The 23003-nt window shown below is 37.8% G+C and overlaps 1 protein-coding gene across 2 annotated transcripts in view; it reads left to right on the top strand.

The window, feature by feature from the left end:
* gabrg2 (gamma-aminobutyric acid type A receptor subunit gamma2) overlaps positions 1 to 23003 on the top strand; it is a 175973-nt gene that overhangs the window by 66180 nt on the left and 86790 nt on the right. For both annotated transcript variants that reach the window (XM_028812743.2, XM_028812742.2), the window contains exons 2-3: positions 15459 to 15607; positions 19361 to 19428. In XM_028812743.2, coding sequence (XP_028668576.1) covers positions 15459 to 15607; positions 19361 to 19428 — 217 coding nt within the window. The remainder of the gene's footprint in view (positions 1 to 15458; positions 15608 to 19360; positions 19429 to 23003) is intronic.

Below are 23003 nucleotides of genomic sequence, written 5' to 3' on the forward strand. Positions count from 1 at the left end.
GACAGAAAAAACAAAAAAAAAACTCCAGACCGCTGGAGAAAAAAATAAAATCTGCAGGGGTTCCAGGCCACAAGACCGCCCAGCCCCCTCTAGGCATTCTACCTAACATAAATGACCTTAATCAGTCCTCATTGTACTCAGGGTTCTCATAGAAGAATTTGATGGTGATGGGCATGTGTACTTCTGGCCTTTAATCCATCAATGTAGGTACATCACGGTGCTTTGATTAGGTGGTGGTGGCGCAGATCGCCACCACAGAAAACCGGAAAAAGAACAGAAGAGAAAGTAGGGGTTAGTACGGATTTTGGAGCCGCTATGAATAATAATGATAATTAATTGAATATACAGAGCATCAGGATTAAACTAAAATGCAGCTATGAGAAAGCCATGTTAAAGTAATGTGTTTTCAGCAGTTTTTTAAAGTGGCCCACTGTCAAATTCCTATTGGCAAGCTATTTCAGATTTTAGGTGCATAACAGCAGAAGGCCGCCTCACCACTTTTAAGTTTAGCACTTGGAATTCTAAGTAGACACTCATTTGAAGATCTAAGGTTACAATTTGGAGTGTAAGGTGTAAGACATTCCGAAATATAAGATGGAGTGAGATTATTTTAAGGCTTTGTAAACCATAAGCAGTATTTTAAAGTCAATTCTAAATGACACAGGCAACCAGTGTAATGACATCAAAACTGGGGTGATGTGTTCAGATTTTCTTTTTCAAGTTAAGGTTCTAGCAGCTGCATTCTGCACTAGTTGCAATCGATTTATGTCTTTTTTTGGTAGTCCTGAAAGGAGTGCGTTACAGTAATCTAGCCGACTGAAAACAAAAACGTGAACTAATTTTTCAGCATCTTGCAGTGTTATAAGGGGTCTAACTTTTGCTATATTTCTTAAGTGAAAAAATGCTGTCCTAGTAATCTGATTAATATGTGATTTAAAATTCAGGTCAGAGTCAATAGTTACCCATAAATTCTTTACCTCTGTCTTGACTTTTAATCCTAATGCATCAGGTTTATTTCTAATAACCTCATTATATCCATTATTTCCAATCACTAAAATTTCTGTTTTCTCTTTATTTAGTTTGAGAAAATTACTACTCATCCATTCAGAAACACAAGTGAGACATTGTGTCAGTGAATCAAGAGAGTCCGGGTCATCATGTGCTATTGATAAATACAGTTGTGTGTCATCAGCATAGCTGTGGTAGCTCAAATTATGCCCCAAGATAATCTGACCTAACGGAAGCATGTAAATCGAAAAGAGCAGCGGACCCAGGATAGAGCCTTGTGGAACACCATATAGAATATCATGTGTCTTTGAAGTATAATTACCCCAACTAACAAAGAATTTTCTACCTACCAGGTAGGATTCAAACCAAGTTAAGACAATGCCAGAGAGGCCCACCCATTGACTAAGGCGATTTCTAAGAATATTGTGATCAATGGTATCAAATGCGGCACTCAGATCTAAGAGGATGAGAACATATAAACGGCCTCTGTCTGCATTTATCCACAAGTCATTTACTACTTTAACAAGTGTAGTTTCTGTACTGTGATTTGTTCTGAAACCTGACTGAAACTTATCAAGAATAGCATGTTTACTGAGGTGATCATTAAGCTGCATAATGACTGCCTTCTCTAGAATTTTACTTAAGAAACTCTCAATGCTGCCTCTTCCACATTACTCTGGAGAATTTTATTATGTGATGAAAATGGTCAATTTTTTTATTTTTAATAAAAATGATCAATTTTAATCCAGAATGTATGTTTTGTTGTTACTTTCCTTCAGTTTTTCCATTGTCTTCAAATTCAATTGTCATCCTTTTTTTCTTCTAAATATTTCTAAGCTGTTTTTTTTGCTACAGGCCAACATCTCCATCCCAGTGTTAAAGAACAAAATAGGTCTTTCTCTTTTTCTTTTGGTGTCACTGGTTCTTTTGGCTGTAAAAACATGAAATTACTGATCTTTTTTTTTAAGTGTGACATTGCATGTTACTTTTTAGGGAGGACATATTTAGGATTTTTTTGGTTACATCAGATATTAGTATAAAATACATTTAATACATTAATGTCCATACGTCTATTTGTTTTCCTAAGTTGCTTATTCAGGACAGGGTCGGAGGGAGGCTGGAGCCTATCCCAGCAGTGAATGGGCACAGCTAGGAACAATACCTGGACAGGACGCCAGTCTGTCACAGAATACATAAATATGTAAAAGTTAATTATATTAAAAGAAAACAATGAAGAAGGTTTAAGCCAATAAGCTGTATTTTATCAGTTGTGTATCTGTTTTCCAGCAGTCAAAACATACAAGTTTTGCAAGTATATGCAAGTAGCAAGCTGCACAATATGTGGGTTTTCCTTCAGTAACGAGAACAAAATGTGCCCCCATATCTGACTTATCTTGAAATGGATTAGCAGTAACTTAATGTGTCCCAGAAGGTAATCTTTGCCCTTTCAGCATCATGTGTTACGTTTAAATTTGTGTTGCTGTTAAAGCCTTTCCTTTTGGAGAAAATAGTGTGGAACATCCCAGTGTTCTCCTGTCAGTCTGTTACCAGCTGTTGAATTTAGAAATTGTGTTTCTTATAACAATTAATACTTGATTCTTCTGTGGTGTCAAAGTGAAGAGAATTTAAAATAAAAATGCATTTTGCAGGAAAGAGAGACCCATAATTGCATGGATCAAATCCCCACTTTTTAAAACTTGAACTGTGTCCATACTTGCAAAAAAATAAATAAACTTGTAAAATTCATTCTTTTGCCTCTAAATCTGCTGGTACCTGGTTGATGCAGAACTCTGTGCCAGTTGTAGAAGAAATATAGTCACTGTCTGTAGTTTTTTGTGCAAACTAATGACTAATGAGGTAACAATTAGTATGGTAGGTTCTGCAATCACTGGTCAAGATTATGAAATGTCTGTCTGTCATGCTATTTAATATTTACTCATGTTGATGGTGGAGGACTGTTCTGAGTTCACTTCTATGAGCTATCACTGGTCTGTAATGATGCTCTATGCATCTCCTTTGAGTGAGAACACTTGTGAGTTCATGTTGTAATTCTTAGTTTTTTGCTATTGAGTAAACTTTTGGCACATTTTTTATTTTTGATTAGTAATTTATGGTGTTAGTGTTTGTATCATTTTGTTAGTGACATCACTTTGAACTTGCATCTTGATCAAGGTAAAGGCACTAATTTTTTTGTAAAGGCACTAATTGCTGGACATGTGGTTGTGTAGATCTTATGATAACACAATTGTTGATGCTATTTAAGATAGCATCATGACAACACAGGTGTTCAAATCTATATTCAACTTGACTAATTATCATTAACACCTGCCTAGTGTGTATGTGACCTTGAGGTAGTAACCAATAACTAACTGTCCTACAAGGACCATTTTGCTACTGCCTTTTGGTCTTGAAGATTCACTGTATTCAGTATCCACAAGACCAGACTATATTTGAGAGAGCATGCTTCATGGCTCTGTTCAAAGCTATGCTCTTGTCATGTCTGAAAAACTGAAACTCTCTGCTGGCAGGAGTACCAACATGTGTCACTAAGCTGCTGTAGTTGATACAAAATACAGTGTCATGTCTGGTGTTCAAGAGGCGGGAACATGTCACTCCTCTTTTTATATCACTACATTGGCTACCTGTAGCAGGACGTATTAAGTTCAAATGCTTAATGCTTACGTAAAGAGTAGTCAATGGGTCAGCATCTACAGTATATATATTGTGACCGCTGCTGCAGGAGGACATGGCAGCGATTCAGAAACCCCCTCTTAAATGGTTTTTCAATGGGAAACAAACTCACTCTTAGGGCTCATTTATACTTCACGCTCAGAACACGTACGTGCCTGCATCGTGGCCGTCACGCGTTCTGAGCGTTCATTTGATGCGTCCTCTGAGCAGGTCCTCAGAAATTAACGTGACGCGTGCGCGAGTTGCAGTACCAGCAAAAAGTCGGGGGGCGCAGTGTGCTAAAAGTTGGAATGCAACGTCAGAGTCTCTGTTTCCTATCTACATGCCACTTTGTGGATCCTACGAGATCGGTGTGCGCTGTTCGATAATTGATAAATGGTTCGATGTGGTGAAGCAAAATGCCGACATACAGATGTATTCATGGTGCTTTTATATTCAAGCGTTGCATATTCCCGATCATAATGAGACGATATGTTTTAAAATTCTAACATCTTACTGTCTTCTGTGCTATCTTTTTTTTAGGGCTTCCTCTGCTCCTGACAGCAGTGAATCGCCAGCAATAGATCGCTACACTGAGCACATTAAATGTATGATATTCCAACTCTCTGCACATTTAGAATCCTTAGATTTATACTTGATATCACTTTCATGATGAAAAGCATTAAAGTATGTATATTACATTTTACAGGCTGCTGTCTTGCAGGGAGTCACGTTGCTGATATTCCCTGCCTGGAGTTTATACGTTTTCTTGCTGGGTTTCCTCAGTGTGCTCCAGTTTCTTTCCAAAGATATGCAGATTTGGGGATTTGGTACCGCTAAAATGACGCTACTGTATGTGTTTGCTTGTATTCGCCTTCTGATGAGCTGAGGCATCGTCCAGGCATTGTTTCTCACTCGTGCCCAGGGCTTGCTGGAATGGACACATCCCTGGATTTAATCAATAAACATCCTTTTCAGAGATATTGCGGTAAGGTGTCATTGGAATTTAATGGGTGTTCTAGGCAGTTCACAACACAGAGAAGCCGAACATGTTCTCACCGTGATAATATCTCCCACTGCCACCTGGAGGATTCCTCCAGATTTACGTAAAGTGCGCGCGCAAGTATAAACACTTCAATGCTTGCGTAGCAGGAGCGTCCGCTGCAGCATGTGTCACATCGCGTAAAGTATAACTCCGGCCTTACAGCTCCTCTTTGCGGGATCAGCTGCTGGCTTTCCGTGCGACGTGCTCCTTGCGTGGGGCTTCAAATTTAAAAGACCAATCCGCAGCCATCCTGTGCTCTCACACTCTCCTGTCTCTCTTCCCCCAGACTCCCTCTGTTCTGGCCGCTGTTACCAGGCTGCTGGACCCACTTGATGAAGAAGACTTTATGTTCTTTTGAGCAGGAGTCGGGTGCGATGTGTCATGTTTGACAGCTGTTCATTGTGAGGCAGGATCACCTCTGTAAGATTATATATACAGTATGTATATATATATAATATATATATATATATACTGTATATAATATAGGGAAAGAGGGGTCATAAGCTCTTTTTCAACCACTCAGGTCTGCTAATGAACGACATCTGGTGATGCAACCTCTGTGTGTCATCAAATCTCAATCCTGGCTCTTCTCATGTGTATCTCCTTTCTAGTATAGAGTGAACGTCCTACTCGCTTTCGAATTTCTGACTCAATCAATGTGTTTAAAAAGTGTTTGAAGACTCTGTTGTTTGCTGAATTTGTGTTTAAATGATATTAGTTGCCAGACTCTTGTAACCTAGGAATTGTAACTTGCATGTACTTAATTCTCATCTCTTCACTTATGATGATTAATTTTGTAACCTTGTCCTGTGTGTAAAGCATACCTCCAGACACAGACAGACCGACACCAAAATGTCTAAAACACACTTCTTTTATTTTCTTTACAGCACCACAATGCCTTCCTCCACCAACTCTTTCTTCTTTCTCTTTCTCTTTCTTCTTTCCTTTTACCTCCACTCCCCTCCTCACAAGCTTCGTCTCCTTCCTCCCAACTCTGGCTCAGTTTCTGGAGGGAAGCGGTCCCTTATATACTGACCCGGATGAGCTCCAGGTGCTCCCCCTGACGACACTTCCTGGTGTGGCGGAAGTGTCAAGAGAGCCCCCGGAAGCACTCCGGGTGCCCCTGGGAATTCGTCCGGCAGCACTTCCTTGTGTGGTGGAAGTGCTGCCATCCAGGACTTCACAACTGTCTGGGCGCCCCCTGGCGGTGGCCATGTCCTCCGGTAGGGATGAGTGTCCCAGCTTCGGTCCAGTGGCCCATAAGCAGATCCGGGCGGCTGCCCCCTCGTGGCCCAGGGGAGGTATTGTACATCACGGGGACCATCCAGGCGTCCCGGCTGGATAGGGTCCCCATCCATCTGGGACACCTGTAAGACTTGTTCACAAACAGTTCTCCAGGCCGATATTTATTTGATTTTGTTCACTTCTTTGGATATAAGCATCAGCTGAGGAAATAAAAGTAAATGTACATGTAAATGCAAATTTTCGCATATTTCAAAAACAAACTCAGTGTGAGCCGCTATTTAGGGCAGTTAGGACATTTGGCATTGTTTCTTTGACTCACAAATTTACCTTTTGAATATTATGTTTTAGAGATTAGCACTTTTTGACTTCCTGATTTTAACTGGTGCCTGTTTTCTCCTATTCTTGTCTTTTCCATTTTTGATACCGTAATTTCCTTGTCAGTGCTAAGGAAAGCTGCTTTTCATGAGCTTATAACACTGTTCTTATCAGAGAGATTGCTTGCAGATTTGTTTGCCAGTATAATGCACACATAGAAGAGTGAAGATTTGATTTAAATGATTTATTGCCATTTCTTCACATCTGTTTTTCTCCATTAAGTATGAACAAGAGTCCATATGCACCTTTAAAAGTCCAAAATAATTTGTTCAAGACATTAGATTATAATGGGAGCAGTAGCAAAAATCATGAAATTCTGCAAGTTTATAGTAGGTGTTTTGATTAGAGGCATGAACTCAGATATATACCACAGGCTAAGAACTGCTAATATGTCCAATCAGTTTTGAAAGTGTTCTGCTGAATGAAGGGTTAACTTGTTTGTGATACCTATGCAAGACATTTTCATTCAGGCATATTAGGTCACTTTAGTGTTGTGAGAATTTACTGTTTTAACAAATGGTATTTATTTCTTCATGCATCTCTTTCTGAATCTGTACATTCTTAACTTACCATTCACTCTGAATGATCACTTGTTCAAGCAGTAGTTTCTTTGTCCGCTAAAATAACATTTACAGGTTCATCAAATTCTTCACAGTCAAATACTCTCCAGTCTATGCAGTGAAAGTAGTTTTCCAGTGTGTGAAAACACACACAAGTGTGACATGGTCTTCTGTATTTTTAATATCTGACTGAACAATGGGGATAAATAAACTGTGTTATGATGAGATGTTCCTGACAGAGCTTTAATGATGGCCGTTTAAACACTAATAATGTTTTTATAACAGAGATCAATAATTTTCTGTCACTTGTTAAACATTTCACACATTGCTGAAAGAGAGGGAGAACAGAGTGAAGCAAAGAAATCATTAAAGTAATAAATCATTCAGTTTGCTGCACTGAATGATGCTATCTTCCAAGATTTTGAATGATCTAGAAATAGTCTCATAGATTTGGGTAAAGCAAAAATCATATTAAATTCAATTGTAATTAATTTTGAAGCATCATGCAACTTCAATCTTAGATGTGATTAAAGTTGTATGCAGTGTGGAGAATCAGCCTCGACACAGACAGACACTGAGACACACAATGTCCAAAAGCACACACAATTTATCTTTCATTTATCTTTTACACAGTACACAACCCACCAGCACTATTTCTCACAATCCTTTTCTTTCTTTCTTTCCTTCTTTCCTTCCTTCCTTCCTTCCTTTCCTTCTCTTTTCCTCTATTCTTTCACCGCCTTCACTCCTCTCCTCTCCTTGACTCCGGCTCCTCGAATGGAATGAGGCGGCCCTAATGCTCCAGGTGCTCCCTGACACGCTTCCTGTGGCACTTCCTGGTGTGGCGGAAGTGCTGCCTGGGCACCCAGAAGCACTTCTGGTGCGTCTGGGCTCTCTTCCGGCACACTTCCTGATGTGGCAGAAATGCTGCAGTCTAAGACTTCAGGAATGTCCAAGCGCCCCCTGGCAGTGGCCACAGTCCCCAACAGGATTGAGCTTCCAAGCTCTAGTCCTCTGGCCCAGATGCAAACCAGGGGGGCTGTCCTCTTTTGTCCTGTAGGAAGGTATTGTCTCTCTCCCGGTCCTTCTGCTCTCCAGGCATCTCAGTGGGGCAAGGTCCCCAGTCGTCTACCGCAGCAGTTATATGAATAGCATCTGGAGGAGCAATAATAACAGTTTCAATGGCAGGTCTAATTTGGTCTTAGAGAAAGTGAGATAAATTAAATGTCTGGTGGATTTTATACATAAATATATATTTTTTGATTTTCACATCTTGGGCTTAACTGTACCTCCTTGAAATTAAGTAGGTGATAATTGTTCTGATATTTGTAAAGATACTGTGTTCAGGCAGAGAGATTGTCAGTTTAAGTTGTTTTCAATTTCAAATTGGAGAGCACTACTGTGAGCAAAGGAGATTTAATTAGCACCCACTTAATTGTAACACAGTATTCCACCTCTCCTACATTTCTTTCTTGTTGTTCTATGTAGACCCTTGCCTGTAGACATTCTGTGTGGAAGAGAACTGGCATGTTTCATGCTGTACTTCTCTCTTTACTGGAGAAAGCAAACATCTCTCTGAAGTTTGTGAAAAGGTGATTAAAAAGAGTAATTGTCTTTGACAGTTTAAAGTGAAAGAGTTTTTAACCATTTGTAAAACTTGACAACAATCTTGTGTAAAGTGCTACACTATGCATCAAGTTCTTAATACTGTCTACCAATAATTTTTGCCCTTAGCTCGCCTCTTTGCATTTCATTTGGCAAGACCATGCCTACCTGTGTCTGTTGCTATGCAACACTTCCAAATCTGCAATGACAAGAAGCAGAGGCAGAGGAACCTCAGGTGCTTTGCTCCCTTTGCTATTTTGTTACTACTTTGTAGGAACCCAACCATAGCTCCATCTTTTTTTAATTTTTTGGAGTTTTCGAACTTGATTTTAAAATTTTTGTTTGGTGGTTTTGTTCCTGTTTAGATTTTCTGTTAATTACCTTTTACTTGGTTTTGAATAATGGTTCAGAATTTGCCCAGTTTTCTTTTGGGTTTCTTGCCTTTTTGGGCTTGTCTTTTAGAATACAAATATGTCTATGTAAGTGGTATTTGTTTCACCTTTACACAACATCTGCTTCATAATAGCTTGTCCAGATCTACAAAACTACTTTGGCATATGTAACCAGTTGTGTTGTACAAAGCTACAGTCCATGCTACGGCCTTTCTCAAGAGTAAGAGAAGACAGGTTCAAGACACAATGCTGCATGCCTGTCCACCACAGTGGGTGCATCTGGTCAGAGGGTGTCTGCCACTTATTTATAGGTTGATAAATGACATTGGGTATATCTAAGTAAGCTACCTTCCATTTTTCAGGGAAATAAACATATAGTATTTACTCATACTAGAAGAAATAATATAAAAATATCATAGCTAATGGTTTTATGTTTTTTGTTGTTGAAGATTTTTGAAATCCCCTGCACTGAAAACAGAAACTGTACTATATGTCTGCATTATTTCCCACAAGATCAGACAAAACCCACAGTAATGAGACAGGTGACATAGACTAAATAAGATGTTGCTAAGCAATGGAATATTCTGAAAATCTAATTAAATTATATTTTAGGCGGAATTGTTTTTGGATTTTTTAAAGTTTTCCTTTGTGATTACCTGTGTTGCCTATGTTTAGACACTTGGGTTCATTTCTTGGCCCTTAGATTTTAATTATGGGCCTAATTCAGGAACGTTTTACTCAGGATGGTCCAGTTGCCTTCTATATTCCAAATCCATGCATAAACTGAGGCTATGATTTATTTTTATATACATAAGTATATAAAAATGTGATAAGGTTTAATGCTGTTAGCAAGTTTTTATTTTCCTGCAAACCTCAATTCTTATGTTACTAGGGTTTGAAATTGCTTAATTCTAGTACATTTAGGCACTGAGGTACATTTCTTTTTCACCTTTTTTGACAGTATGTGTCAGTGTTTGACCGGGGCTTTGTATACCACCATGACTTTCAGGCTTATTTTTTTTTTCAGAATTGCATGAGCTCAATTGTGTTGCCTCAGTTATAGTACTGTCTTACAGAGGCCATGGTCGGCGTAATAAAAGAGAATAATTTGGCCTTGGTCGATGCTCCAGCATTTTCCTCTTTTCCTTCTTTTTGATTGCATCAGTTTCATGGCTATTCTTGTTATTTTCTTGTGATTATTTGTTTTGCACCCTGTTAGGTGTTTGCTGATTTTATGAAGGTGTGCTTGCTGATTATACTTGCATAAGCTGGATGTCTTTCCATACTTTATCATTTTTTGTTAGCATATTGGATCATTTTTTTGATGAATTTATATTATTTTTTACTTTAATTTCACTTGTATTTCTGTAATGAATTGGTTTTCTTAATTACCCTGTAACAAATCGGCACCGTCATGCCGAAACAGGTCGATCATTACTGCTAATCTGACATACTTTAAGGCATCTGATAAAACGGATAGGCCAATATCGCACCCTGCAGCACACCACTGTACACACCGTTTTAAAATGTTCAGTTCAAACTGATGACCATACAGTATGAGGGGAAAAAATAGGTAGAAGACAAAATCCATAAGCACTGAAAAATGTATTACACACAAGGAAACACGGAGGAGAAAAAAATAACAGTCCCTTTCATCAGTTCCCCCCCCCACCCCATCCCAAAAATAACCCTTATACGTGGCGATACAAAAAAAAATATATATATATATACACAGTAGGAATATCACTCCCCCAGTTCCCCTTCCAAAGTTCACATGCAACTCCAAAGTTCCAGCTCCTGTTGGTAGCAGGTGAAATGAAGAGTATAATTGGACGTAACTGTAAAATGCTCTACAGTCAGTCTGCACCATGATAAAGAAAAATAAGGTCTTCAGGAGCTCACCCAAGTCCATGAGAAATAACGGAAAGCCAAATTCACAACTCAGAACTGAATCACCGACTTCCACCTAACAGTCAGGTCTTTAGGAGCTCCAGGACCTCTTCTCATGGCCCGGGCAAGTATTTAGATATTTGATCTGTTTAGTCCGATTTTTCTCATCTTCTTCTTGGCTGTCATTCTGTCCTTTTAAAATGGTGTGCTTTATGCAAATTGCTCCCAGAATTTGCACTGTGAATCACAGTCTGTAAGTACTATCCACACAAGCAAACCCGATCGACAGCAGAAAAACACATTACTTCTATTTATGTGGCAGCGCTACAACCCTCTTTAGATTTTCTAATTATTTCATATTGTGGTTAAATTGTTTATTAATACTTTATATTATCTTAGTTTAAAAGTAAATTTTGTTTTCCTATATCCAAAGTTACTTTAGCCACATGCTCAACCTCTTTGAAGACTTTGATCTCACAGAAGTTGCTAGTATATGTGTTTATGTACAACATTCCTGTTTATGTTTAGGGATGTCTTTATATTATAGTTTAAAATACATGTTTGTACTCTGAGCCTGTACTTGCTGACAAGTTCTACACTAGAGTAAACTGAATTGAATTCTGATCTCATCACATTCCTGGCTGGTGCTTACCTTCAACTTCATATTGGTGGGATAAGTTCTGCCTCTTAATAGTCTTGTAATGGAAAAAGTAGGGTCAGAAAGTAGATGGGTGGGGGGAGGGTGAGACTGTGATCAGATTTCTATCAGAAATAAGAATTGACACAGAGAGTTACAGTGCTAGGGGTCTCTGTAAACCCTGTTAATAAATTAGTACTTGAAATGTAAAGAAGATACAAGTGACAGCATACTATTCAGCCTATTCTCATAAATACTGTAATATAAATATGAATATTTTAGACTAAATATTTAGGTGTATGGTAGCACACAGTTTAATTATTGCTGGTTCCCTCGTAAGACAGCAGTTTTACCATTCTGTTAAGGCTTTGGGTACTATCAGTTTTCTTCTTTGCTCCAATAAGCTTTATATTTTGCTCTTTGTTGATTTAATTTTATTCTTTAGTCCTATCTCAATCATTATAATTGTGATATTTTTCATTTGTATTAAAAATTGCATGGGAACGGTGAATGAGCAAGGCTTTTGAACTGAGGGAGGCGAGCTCGTCAGTGAGCCCACCTCAGCGAACACCTCCCACCAGGCTAATTAACACCCTGCGCAAATTTCAAGTATTTCTCAGAAAAACGATAAGAGGCCTTATGTTATCATGGTTGAGTGTCTGATTTTGGAACCAATGCAGTTTGACTGAGTTGCTTTCCTTGAGTATTAAGCTTGAATGATGTGTGATAGACGGCCGGCAGCTCAATCCGGTCGGGACGTCCCAGAACGGGAAGAATGGAGAAGGGCAGCCTTTCTAGGACACTGCCTCCCCCACGATGCTAGGTGGCTGCTCCCCTGGACGGTAACTGTGCCCCGGTTTCCCTCAGGGCATCATGGGACATGGAGTCCATTTTCTCAGCCCTGTTGAGTGCCGTGGGTGCCGCCAAAGGGAGCTAATAAAAGACCTGGGGACTCCTATTTTCCCTACAACCCGGAAGTACTTTGGAGTCACAAGAACGGAAGCCCACAGTACTTGGATGCTTGAGAACTGCTGATGTGGCATTTGACCCGGAAAAAGAGAATTAACACTTCCGGGTCATGGACTATTTAAAGGACTGGTGCAGACCCAGCAAGGAGAGCCGGAGTTGGGAGGTTGGGTGATGAAGCTGCTGGGAGTGGAGGATTATTGTTTTTGTATTAATTATTGTTATTGAAGAATTGTGGAGTGTGTGTTGCTTTGCGCACTTATTTGAAGAAAATATTAAAAATTCTTTTTGGTGCTTTTAAACGTGTGCCCTGGGCATCTGTCTGTTGGGTTTCACGGGGCAACAGCGCCCCTAGCGTCCACAGATGGTACTAAGTTAGTATTGTTAGCATTGACAAATTGTTTTTCTTAGCACTGGTAAATTTTGATGGGTCAGTGACAAAGTCTTTTTTACCTTACTTGCTGCAAGTTCATCTCTCCCTTGTTGTTATAGTTTTCATCTGCATCCATCGTGCTGTTTTCAATCTTCATCATTTGAGCTGTCCTCCTTCCTCTCACATTTTTCTGTGTGATATGCGTGGTTGCTTTCTTCATTGATCAGTCTGTCTCTTTTTCCCTCTGTCACTTTACTCTTCTTGCTGCATTTTGTCACTGTAGCTTTGACCAGTTGGAATTCTTGGTTCACTTGATGCAAAAATGTGCCTGGGTAGAATTAAAGTTGAAATAAAAAGAATAATTCTGACTCTTGCTTTCCCATTTTATAACAGGATGGCATGTGTGGGAATGGTCTTGTCTGTTTTGTGTTGACTTTAAAACTGATTTTTGTAATTATTTATATGAGCCTTTACATTAAGATTTAGTAGAATGTGATTAAAGAGATTTTATTTTTTTAATACCTTTTTTTGTTATCCTAACAAAGCAACCCCCTCCACACACTGTGCAGCATTTGCCACAGCATGAGAAAAATAACATCAGATGTGGCTGTTATCTGTATTTTTCACAGGTTAAGCACGTGTAGTACTTTACTTGTTTTACCTCAAATCCAACATAGCGCTTTGACTTCATCTCCATGGAGAAAATCTTGCAGCTTTGCTTTTTTTTCTCAGGTAATGTAATGGTAAATAATGCTTCCTGTTTTCTTAATAAAAGCTTGAAAGAATACTTTTTTCATACGCAAATTTGTTTTCTATTATTATTTTCGCTGTATTAAGAATGTAACTGATCATGAAATAATTAACGGGATATATATATAATAACCAATGGTCTGATCCACCACAACAGTATCCCACCACCGCATTAATATTTGACTAATTTTCCTAACATAATAGTTGTAAATAAATTGACGCAAATACTCCTCTCCCTTCACTGTGCTTACCCATTCCAACTATCTGTCAAGCCTGCTTTTCCCTGTGAAATGTGTTAGCAGTAAGGCCTTCTTAGAAGAGAATTAAATCAAACATAAATCATTACACTTTCAGTAGATGTACACAATGCATTGCAGGTAATGGCAAATTACCACCCGCTCCGTCACCTTCACCCAGTGTTTTCAATTATAGCCTTTCATCATTATGTCTTGTAAAGCATCCAAACATTATTTCAGCACTTTAATAAAGTCAATGGAATGTCAATTGAAAATGAAAGATTTATACTGTACAAAATGGATGTTTTTTTCTAATTTTCTCAATCTAAATATTATTATGCACCCATAACATTATTTGAGTAATACCAAAAATAATGGTAGAAGATGAGGGTAACTCAGTATAAACTATAAATAGGAAGAAAAAAACAGTTTTGATTTTGTTCTTTGTGATTTTTTTAGTTATCATCACATGCTGCAGATAACTCCAGATAAATTAGAAAACAGAAAACAGATTCAGACATCCATCCATTTCCTAACCCACTTATCAAAATCATTTCATGTTAATTCAATGTATTCATACTGTACAGCAGAAAACAGTCTCAGAGCAATCACAATGATTTACAAATACAATACAGAAGTATAAACATATACCCATACAGTATTTATACTGCACACATGTAGTAGAAAGTTCGATAAAGTTTTGTTAAAATGTAACAGAAGTCACACAAAGAGAAGATTCAGCTAATAAATAAAATAAGTCCAAAATTGTAATAATAAACCTCCCAGGGTGTTCGCCATCCTTGGCACAAGTAAAGTCAGGGGTTGCCTCCGTCATAGTGGGGGTTTACCACTTTTGGGGCCTTGCATTTAAGGTTTAGCAAGATTCTGGTAGGAAAAGTACCACATAGGAAGTGTTTGTGATATGGGAAGAAAGAGAGGGAGATTAGAGCAAACCAATAAAATAAAAACTGGTAAACCTAAAGGAATTCACAAATCATGTTCAAAAATTTTCCACTTGCTCTGACCAGGTGTAGGTGATACTGAGGAACTTTATACTGTAGGTTCTGTTTGTGCGACTCCGATGAGGTACCGTGCCCAATTTACTGAATGCATTTAGAGTATAACATCTTAATGAAATATTTGTTGTAAGTCTCAAAACATAGGTTCATATATTTAAAAATGTTATTTAAACACAACAGCACATTGCCTAAGGAAAGATGATATAACCTTGTATTAGTCAGAGAATTTTATAGAAGGATTTGCACAGAACTAACACACAAAAATAGGACATTTATAAGGATAGAGAGAATTGAAGAAAAATGTAAAGAATGAAAAGCCAGTATGGAAAGAAGGTAAACTGCATGCATTTTAAATTAGGGCAAGGCTATAAAAAATTAACAAGGAGATAATCTTCAAATGCAGTGTCAAGCTGTTGAAGTGCAAAGTCTGGAATCTGAAAAGGTATAAGTACAAGAATTTTGCAGCACTGTGGTAAAATATGTTTTTGAGAAAACAAAACTGCAACATGCTCTTTTCACTTTAAAATCAGGATGGTCATCATCTGCTACTCTAGAGGTGTAGATAAACAATGTTTTAATATCAAGGTTGACGGTCTTGGTTTGTTTATTTTTGCAATATTGTTTAATTTTAAATTTGCACCATTTTACTTTTTTAAATGTATATATATTTTTTTTTTATTTTCCTAGTTCATTACAAAAGGATGACGATGACTATGAAGATATTGCTGCCAATAAAACATGGGTGTTGACTCCAAAGGTGGTTGAAAGTGATGTCACAAACATTCTAAACAGCCTCCTGAATGGTTACGACAACAAACTGAGACCGGATATAGGAGGTACGTGTGTTTTACTTAATTTATGTGCTCTTTACCATGCTTGTTTTTACTTCTCCTGTAGTTTAGCATGGCTATGTTAGAATGGACCACAAAAGGAAATGCTACAAGTAATAAGCAAATAATACTATGAAGAAATTCTGACCATTTATGAATTATAACCCCCTCTTAAAGTTATTACCTCTGTTATGCACTCCCCTTGAGTAGGTTCATTAATGCATAACAAACATAAGAACAGTTTTGAGGTAAACAATCCTTCAGACCAATGTGCCTTATCATTTCAGTATATCTTACTCGTCCAAAGCAAAGTCCAGTTGAAATTTTGAAAGCAACTTGGAAATGTGCTACTTTTTAAATTATTTTGTGAAATTATCCTTAACAATTTTCTTCTGTGTGTTCCATGTTCTTGTAGAAGTCCTTAATTTAAAATGACAGCTCAAATTTCCCAAGCTAATTCCTATCATAATTTTAAAACATCTCCATTAAACCACTTCTTAAGCTTGAGTTACTTAAACTGGAACCTTTCATGCTTTTGTCATAGCTCTTGCTTTGTGGTTCTTCCATCAGTCTAGTAACCCCTCTCTGTAGGACTTTCTTTAAGGTTGTAATGTCTTTTTTGAGCTATAGAGACCAAATCTCTATACAATATTCCAAATGAAGTCTCATAAGTATGCTGCATCATTTAAGCATAACCTTTTTTGACTGGCACTTGACACAGCAGGCTACGTAACCCAACACCTTATTAGCCTTCGTAAATGCTTAATGCTCTCAGTTATGTCCCTTTCACAGCTTGTTTTTGGTTATGTCAACCATTTACAGCTCATGTCTAGCAATTCCATTTACTGTCAGTTGCATTATAACTTTTATTTTAGAATGTTGAACCATATTGCATGTGTATTTAAATAGGTCACCCATCTTCAGTTATGGCGGTGTCATTTAATCTTTAATGCTATTTATACTTCTGTTTTTTAACTTTCTCCAGCTGTCCTTGACTTAAGGATTTTCCTTGTTGGATTATGAGCTACTGTTGTCAGCTTTATTTTTTAATAAGTTTTGCCTGCTCCTTTCCATCTATGCGTTTATGCCATCCTGTTAATGAGCTATCTATCTACTAATCTCAAATTTTAGTAATGTAAGTGTTGCCCTCTAAAGCACAAGCAAGACCATTCTCACTAATGGATCCACTCACAAAAATGTTTAATCATGAATGCCAGTGGTGAATGGAAGATCCATTTTGGACAGGGTTGAAAACTGAGTATGCAGCAACGTGAGTGCCACATACAGAATCACCTTGCATGCTTGTGCATTAAAAAGAATAGACTTGCTCTTCAAGGTTAATAATAAAAGCACTGCAAAGCTTGATTCAATGATGTTGCTTCAGCATATTTTAAAATATATAAAGAAACACAATATAAGGCTGTGTTCAAAAGTAACTGTTTGTCTACAGCAAATAATAGCTGCCTTCCCACACTGAGAGTTACAGCTTCAACTACGTCATTTAAGCATACAATCCTTTATTTTCATCCAGGAAGGTTGTCCTTCTCTGTATGTTAACAATTTGTTGACTTTTGGGTTCTGCTGGATTATTTAATTTTCTCACTTAAGGGCAGCTCAGTAAGGAATGCAGGGTTTGAGTCCAGGGTCCTCCCTGCACGAAGCTTGCATGTTCTTCCCGTACCTGCATGGGTTTCCTCCAGGTTCTCTGGTTTCCTCCCACTCTCCAAAGACATGAAAGGGGAATTTGCGACACTAAATTGGCCTGTGTGTATGTCTGTTTGCCCTGCGATGGTCTGGCGCCCTGTCCAGAATTTGTTCCTGCCCTGTGCCCTGTGCTAGCTGGGATAGGCTCCACCCACTCCATGACAATGGTCTGGATTAAGCAAGTTAGAAAATGATGTGACATTCTGTTTTAAGTGGTAATCTCAGAAGATAAGTACTAATGCATTACACTACACAGATAATTTCTTTGAATGGCACCTGAAATTGTAAATGGAAGAACAGAATGGTTTCACTTTAGTTCTGTATAAGAAGTTCACTTGTAGTATATAATTAAAATAAATATACATTAGTACACCTAAAATATAAAACATTTATAGAGATTGTATAGAGTGCAAATAATTAGTAAAATGAAGTAAAATTACAGGTTGGAATTACTGGCAATTCCAGTCATATGTGTAACATTAGAGCAATTTTGACATGAACAGGCCATTCAGCTCATCAACGTTTATCACTTATTTCCCTAAATCTTGCAAAAGCATATCTATATTACTAAACCACAGAGGGCATGCAACCTCATGTTGGGGCGATGAGTCACTTTTCAGCGTGACAATGACCTAAAACATATATCCTAGACAATGCTGGAATAGCTTTGAGACAAGTCAGTGACTGTCCTTCAGTGGCCCAGCCAAAGCCCAGACTTAGACATCATAGAATATCTGTGGAGAGAACTGAAGATGGCAGGTTACAGATGGTTTCCATCCAGTCTAATGGAGCTTGAGAGGATCTGCCCGGAAGAATGAGATAAACTAGCAAAATCCAGGCCTGCAAAGCTTGTAAAGATTTGCCCAAGAAGATTTGGAAGTTGTAGTTGATATCAAAGGGGCTTCTACACATTACAGAATTACAGAATGTCTAAATACTTATATGATGAGAAATTTCAGTTTTTGATTTTTAATACATTTGGAAACCTTTTGGAAAATATGTTTTCACTTTGTCATTATTAATTATTGAATGTAGTTAGGAAAAAAGGCAAATTTATCTAATTAAAACTAAATCTATAACACAATAAAGTTGTGAAGGAGTTTAAATACTTTCTTAATCCACTGCTGATGAATTCACTTAGTTATGAGATGCTAATTGTTTATCTGAAAGAAATAAAATTAACAAATTATCAGGAATTTCTTCTTATCAAATTGGTATTTTAGATTGAGCTGCAATACAGCCAATATTCTATCATAAGAATCCTTTCTCTTTATCCTTTCCTGTGTGTCTCCATATATAAACTTCATATTTTGGTAAACCCCTTAAATTAAAGATGAAAGTGTACACTTCAGTCACATAATGATTGCTTTATTTCAAAAACATCGTGGTGGCGTTCAGAGCCAAACTTATGAAAATTGTGTCACAGTCCAAATACATATGGACCTAACTGTATGTGATGGGATATTGGCCACAGATTGATGGGTGTGATTGTGTGTGTGAACATGTTTAGTGTTGTATTAACACCCTGTCCAAGGTTGATTCCTGCCTTGCACTCAGTGCTCAATGTAGCTTAGGCATCCTGATAATGGTTGGATGGCTGGACAGACTGTTGTAAACTATGCATGCTACTGATTTGTTCATCTTTCCACTCTCATAGGCATTCCCTGTCACTGGGACATTCTTTTATTTTTACCTTATGAACACACAGACAACCTGTAACCACATTATTTAGACTTGCATTCTTAATTCCCTGTTGATAAAATTGTTTACTTGTTTCTGAAAATAAGTCCCATTTATGTAGCATGAATAAAAATTGCACACTATTGCTACAGATATGCAGTTGTAGAATCCTGTCAAGAAATGTTTTAATGTTTGAGGTATTGAAACCCATTCTTAATCCCCGTGGTGTCCTATTCTTTGCTTTTATGACTGGTGTGGCTGCATGTTTTTATAGGCATTGTGATCCTAATTTAGAACTGCTCGGATGACTTTTTAAAAATCTGTCTGAATGAGATGTTCCATCTTAGCTAACTTGTACATTTTTCCTTCTTTTAGTTAAACCAACAATGATTCACACTGACATGTATGTAAACAGCATTGGCCCAGTGAATGCCATCAATATGGTAAGTGTTACCATCAGTCATAGTTTTATTCTGCTAAGGAACAGTGAGAAAAAATATTGGATAGGTGTTGAAATTTTGTGTATTTCGCAAATCTTCTATTTTTGTATTGTGTCAAATACACACATACAATTCCATAGATAAGTTTACTTTTTTATGCTCAAAGTTAAAGATTAAAATTGTGTTTTTACCTGCTGACAGAGTTTACCTATATTGCTTATAAAAGTTATGTGAAATAGAAAGCATTTACCAGAAAGATGAAACTGTAAACTTTCCCTGTCTCCATTTTAATTGTCACGATGAGTCCCAGGAAGCCAGAGACTATCTTCACAGCTTTGAGCTCAAGGCAAGAACCTGCCTTGAATAAAGTGTGTTTGTTACCTACATTATTACAACAACTCTCAGTCACACCTGTCACATTTAGAGTCACCAATCCATCTAACAAGAGATAAAATATGTGTATCAGAAGAAAGCCCACACGAGCACTACAAGAATGTCATTCAAACCCATATCCCTAGAGCTCTTAGGCAGCATCACTAACCACTGTACCTGCCAGAGTAATTACCTTTGAATAAAATCTTATTTGGTGGAAATGTACTTTGCAGCCAGCCAGACCTACAGTTTAATTCGCCCTCTATTTGACCAACAGGAGAAAATGAAACATGTGCATATTTTTGAGGAGCAAACCAAAGTTACATCAGCTGTTGTGTAATGGAAATGTCATCTGAGACCCCAACAAATTAACTGCATCATTTACATTTTGCATGTGCTTGTCTTAGCTGTAATTTCTATTCATATCCTTCAACAAGATTGGCCAGTCTCCATTCAGTTCATGCAAAATAGTTCAAGCAATCAGACTGTGACATCTGTCTATAATTCCATGGCTCAGCTTGTTTTATTATAATATTTACATCCTTCCATCCTTCCATTCAACCATCTATCCTCCACTTGGCTCACTTAACCCATTTCAGGGTTGTTGAGCTGGAACGTATCATGACAGCAATAAGCTGAAGCAGAAAACAACTCTTTGTGGAGTTATAGTCCTTCACAGGGCTTTTAGAAGTACAGTATTGCATTTCCGTTCATTCATCTATTCCCTAATATACTTATTCAGTTCAAAGTCCAAGACAGCCAGTGCCAACTCCTGCAGCAAAAGGCATAAGACAGAACTCAGCCCTGTAGGGGTCGCCAATCCATTTCAAGGCTATTGTGATTGTGTAATTTTGTCTTTTAACCCACCAGTCCAGTTGAGGGACATGCGGAGTATACAGACTGACCTGAACAAAAATTGGGGCACCAGTAAACTGCAGGGCACACTCATGCATATTCCCAATTAGCCAGTTTAGAGTCTTTGGGATAAAAGACAAAGATCAGAGTGCCTGGAGGAGAATTCACAGAGATACTTGGAAAGACATTGAATGGAACAGAACTCTGTATCTATGAGGCAGCTACACCAACCAATGAAACTCTGTGCTGCTCTTTATAAGTGTGGTTTGTTTTACATTAATTTTTTTGTAAGAACAGCACTTCAGATTGCCTTGCTATTAGTTGTGTTCAGGCTTGGCAAAAATCATCTCATTGAAGGAATCTTGCTAACTTGTGGGTCAAGCTGTTTGGTTATTTTATCCTTGTCCTAATGTATTGATGATGAGACACATAATTAGGGCCCACGATTTACCGCTGCACGAATTCGTAAATTCCGCGGCATGTTTTTTTTAAATTCGGCAAATGAAGTACCAGAACTCCATAAAACTAATTCGTAACCCAAGCAAAATAAATGCAATTTTTTCTTATCCTTAATCCTTGTGAATTTCCCCTTGGGATTAATAAAGTATCTATCTATCTATCTATCTATCTATCTATCTATCTATCTATCTATCTATCTATCTATCTATCTATCTATCTATCATAATTCGTAATACTAATCAAATAGGTATATCAAAGCGTTCACATCCGCACATTTTAATCCACAGATTTGCTTTAGGCAAACGATGCTGAAACATATGTAGGCATAATATTACTCTCAACAAACTATCGAATAATGTTTCTAAAGTTATTGTTTATTTATTGTTGAAGAAAACAGCACTGTAAGCTCGTAGGTTTTCTTGTGACAGAGAACATCGCAGTGGTGACAACACCGATCCATATTTTGAGAACGGACGTTCCACATCAACAGAAGAGATCGGCAACGCAACGTGAACTTTAGCAAGAGCTGCTAAGCGAGGCAGTCTGTCCTCTAAGGCACGCCAAAAAGCAGTGATATCAGCTGGAATTACTTCACGAGATGCAATGTCCAGATAAGCTTACCATTAATTTGCTGCAGCCATCATTGTTGGCACTGATTGTGCATGATCAGCAAAATTCTTCAATAAGAGTGGTAGCTGTCGTGGATCAAATATTCTCACAGATCTGAATAGGTCTATTGCCGGCTGTTTGGTTCCCACAAAATAGTCTTCAAGTTTAGCAGCAGCATTGTGATTTGCATCTTCACAGCTGCTGGTTGCAATTGGAAATCCAGACGATTTCAGGCAAGACAGTAAGTCAGACACTTTGTTGTAGACATCGACAGCCATGAATGACAGTGCCTCAAAAGAAGTCAGAGTGTTCATAATTGGCTGGCAGTGAACAGATACAAATTCAAGTTCAGTTCTCAGCTCGTTAAGTTTATCACTAATGAGATGATGCAATAGGCTAAAGAAAGAACTTAAAGAAGTAATCAAAACTAATCATACTAATATCAATATGCCTCAAATGGTGCGATTTCATTCAGATTTGGTATTTTCCGTGGCAGTTAGGTTAATTCCGCGGCATGGCGTTTTACCGCTGCAAAACCCTAAATTCCGTGGCATGGCGTTAAATTCCGCGGGCCGCGGTAAATCGTGGCCCTACACATAATGTACAATAAGATTAGGTTTCATGCTCTTTAGTTGATTGCCATTGTCATTTTTTAATTATCCATAGTAAAAAGTACACAGCAGAGTGAAAACTAGTGAAAACACACTCCTAGTTTTCATTTTAACTGAAACACTTAATACTATGAACTCTCATTCCTGGATCTGTTTTCAATTGAACCCACACACAACTTTTGAAATATTTACCAAAGTGTATACAATATTTTTAATGTCTTTATTTTATATGGTTTGCTGGAATTATACATCTAAAATTATTAATCAATCCAAAATTATACAGTGGCCAGTGCTATAACCAAACAGCCCCAAGAATCATAGTTCACTTTCCTGCAAATTGCAGTTTGAAGGTTTGATTCTCTTGATGTGTGGTGCATGTTTGGTTGTGTTTTAGAGTGGTTAAGTGTGCTCCATGATGGTCTGGCATCGCATCCAGAGCAGTTTCCTTCCTTGTGTAGTGGAAAAGCAGTTTCAGTAAATGAATAGATTAAGTTATTTGATTAGATTATTTCACAGTCACAAAGTTTGAATTTATACTAGGCCATTGTATCTTTCTGAAGGTGCAGGCTCCCTCAAGAACAGGTTTTTATCTTGCAACCATTTGCTTGACTAAATTATATACACTTCCCTCAAATCACGTAGAAAAAGATTAAATATTTGAACATTGGAGAA

This window comes from Erpetoichthys calabaricus, chromosome 11 (genome assembly GCF_900747795.2).
Source record: "Erpetoichthys calabaricus chromosome 11, fErpCal1.3, whole genome shotgun sequence".
Taxonomy (NCBI): domain Eukaryota; kingdom Metazoa; phylum Chordata; class Cladistia; order Polypteriformes; family Polypteridae; genus Erpetoichthys; species Erpetoichthys calabaricus.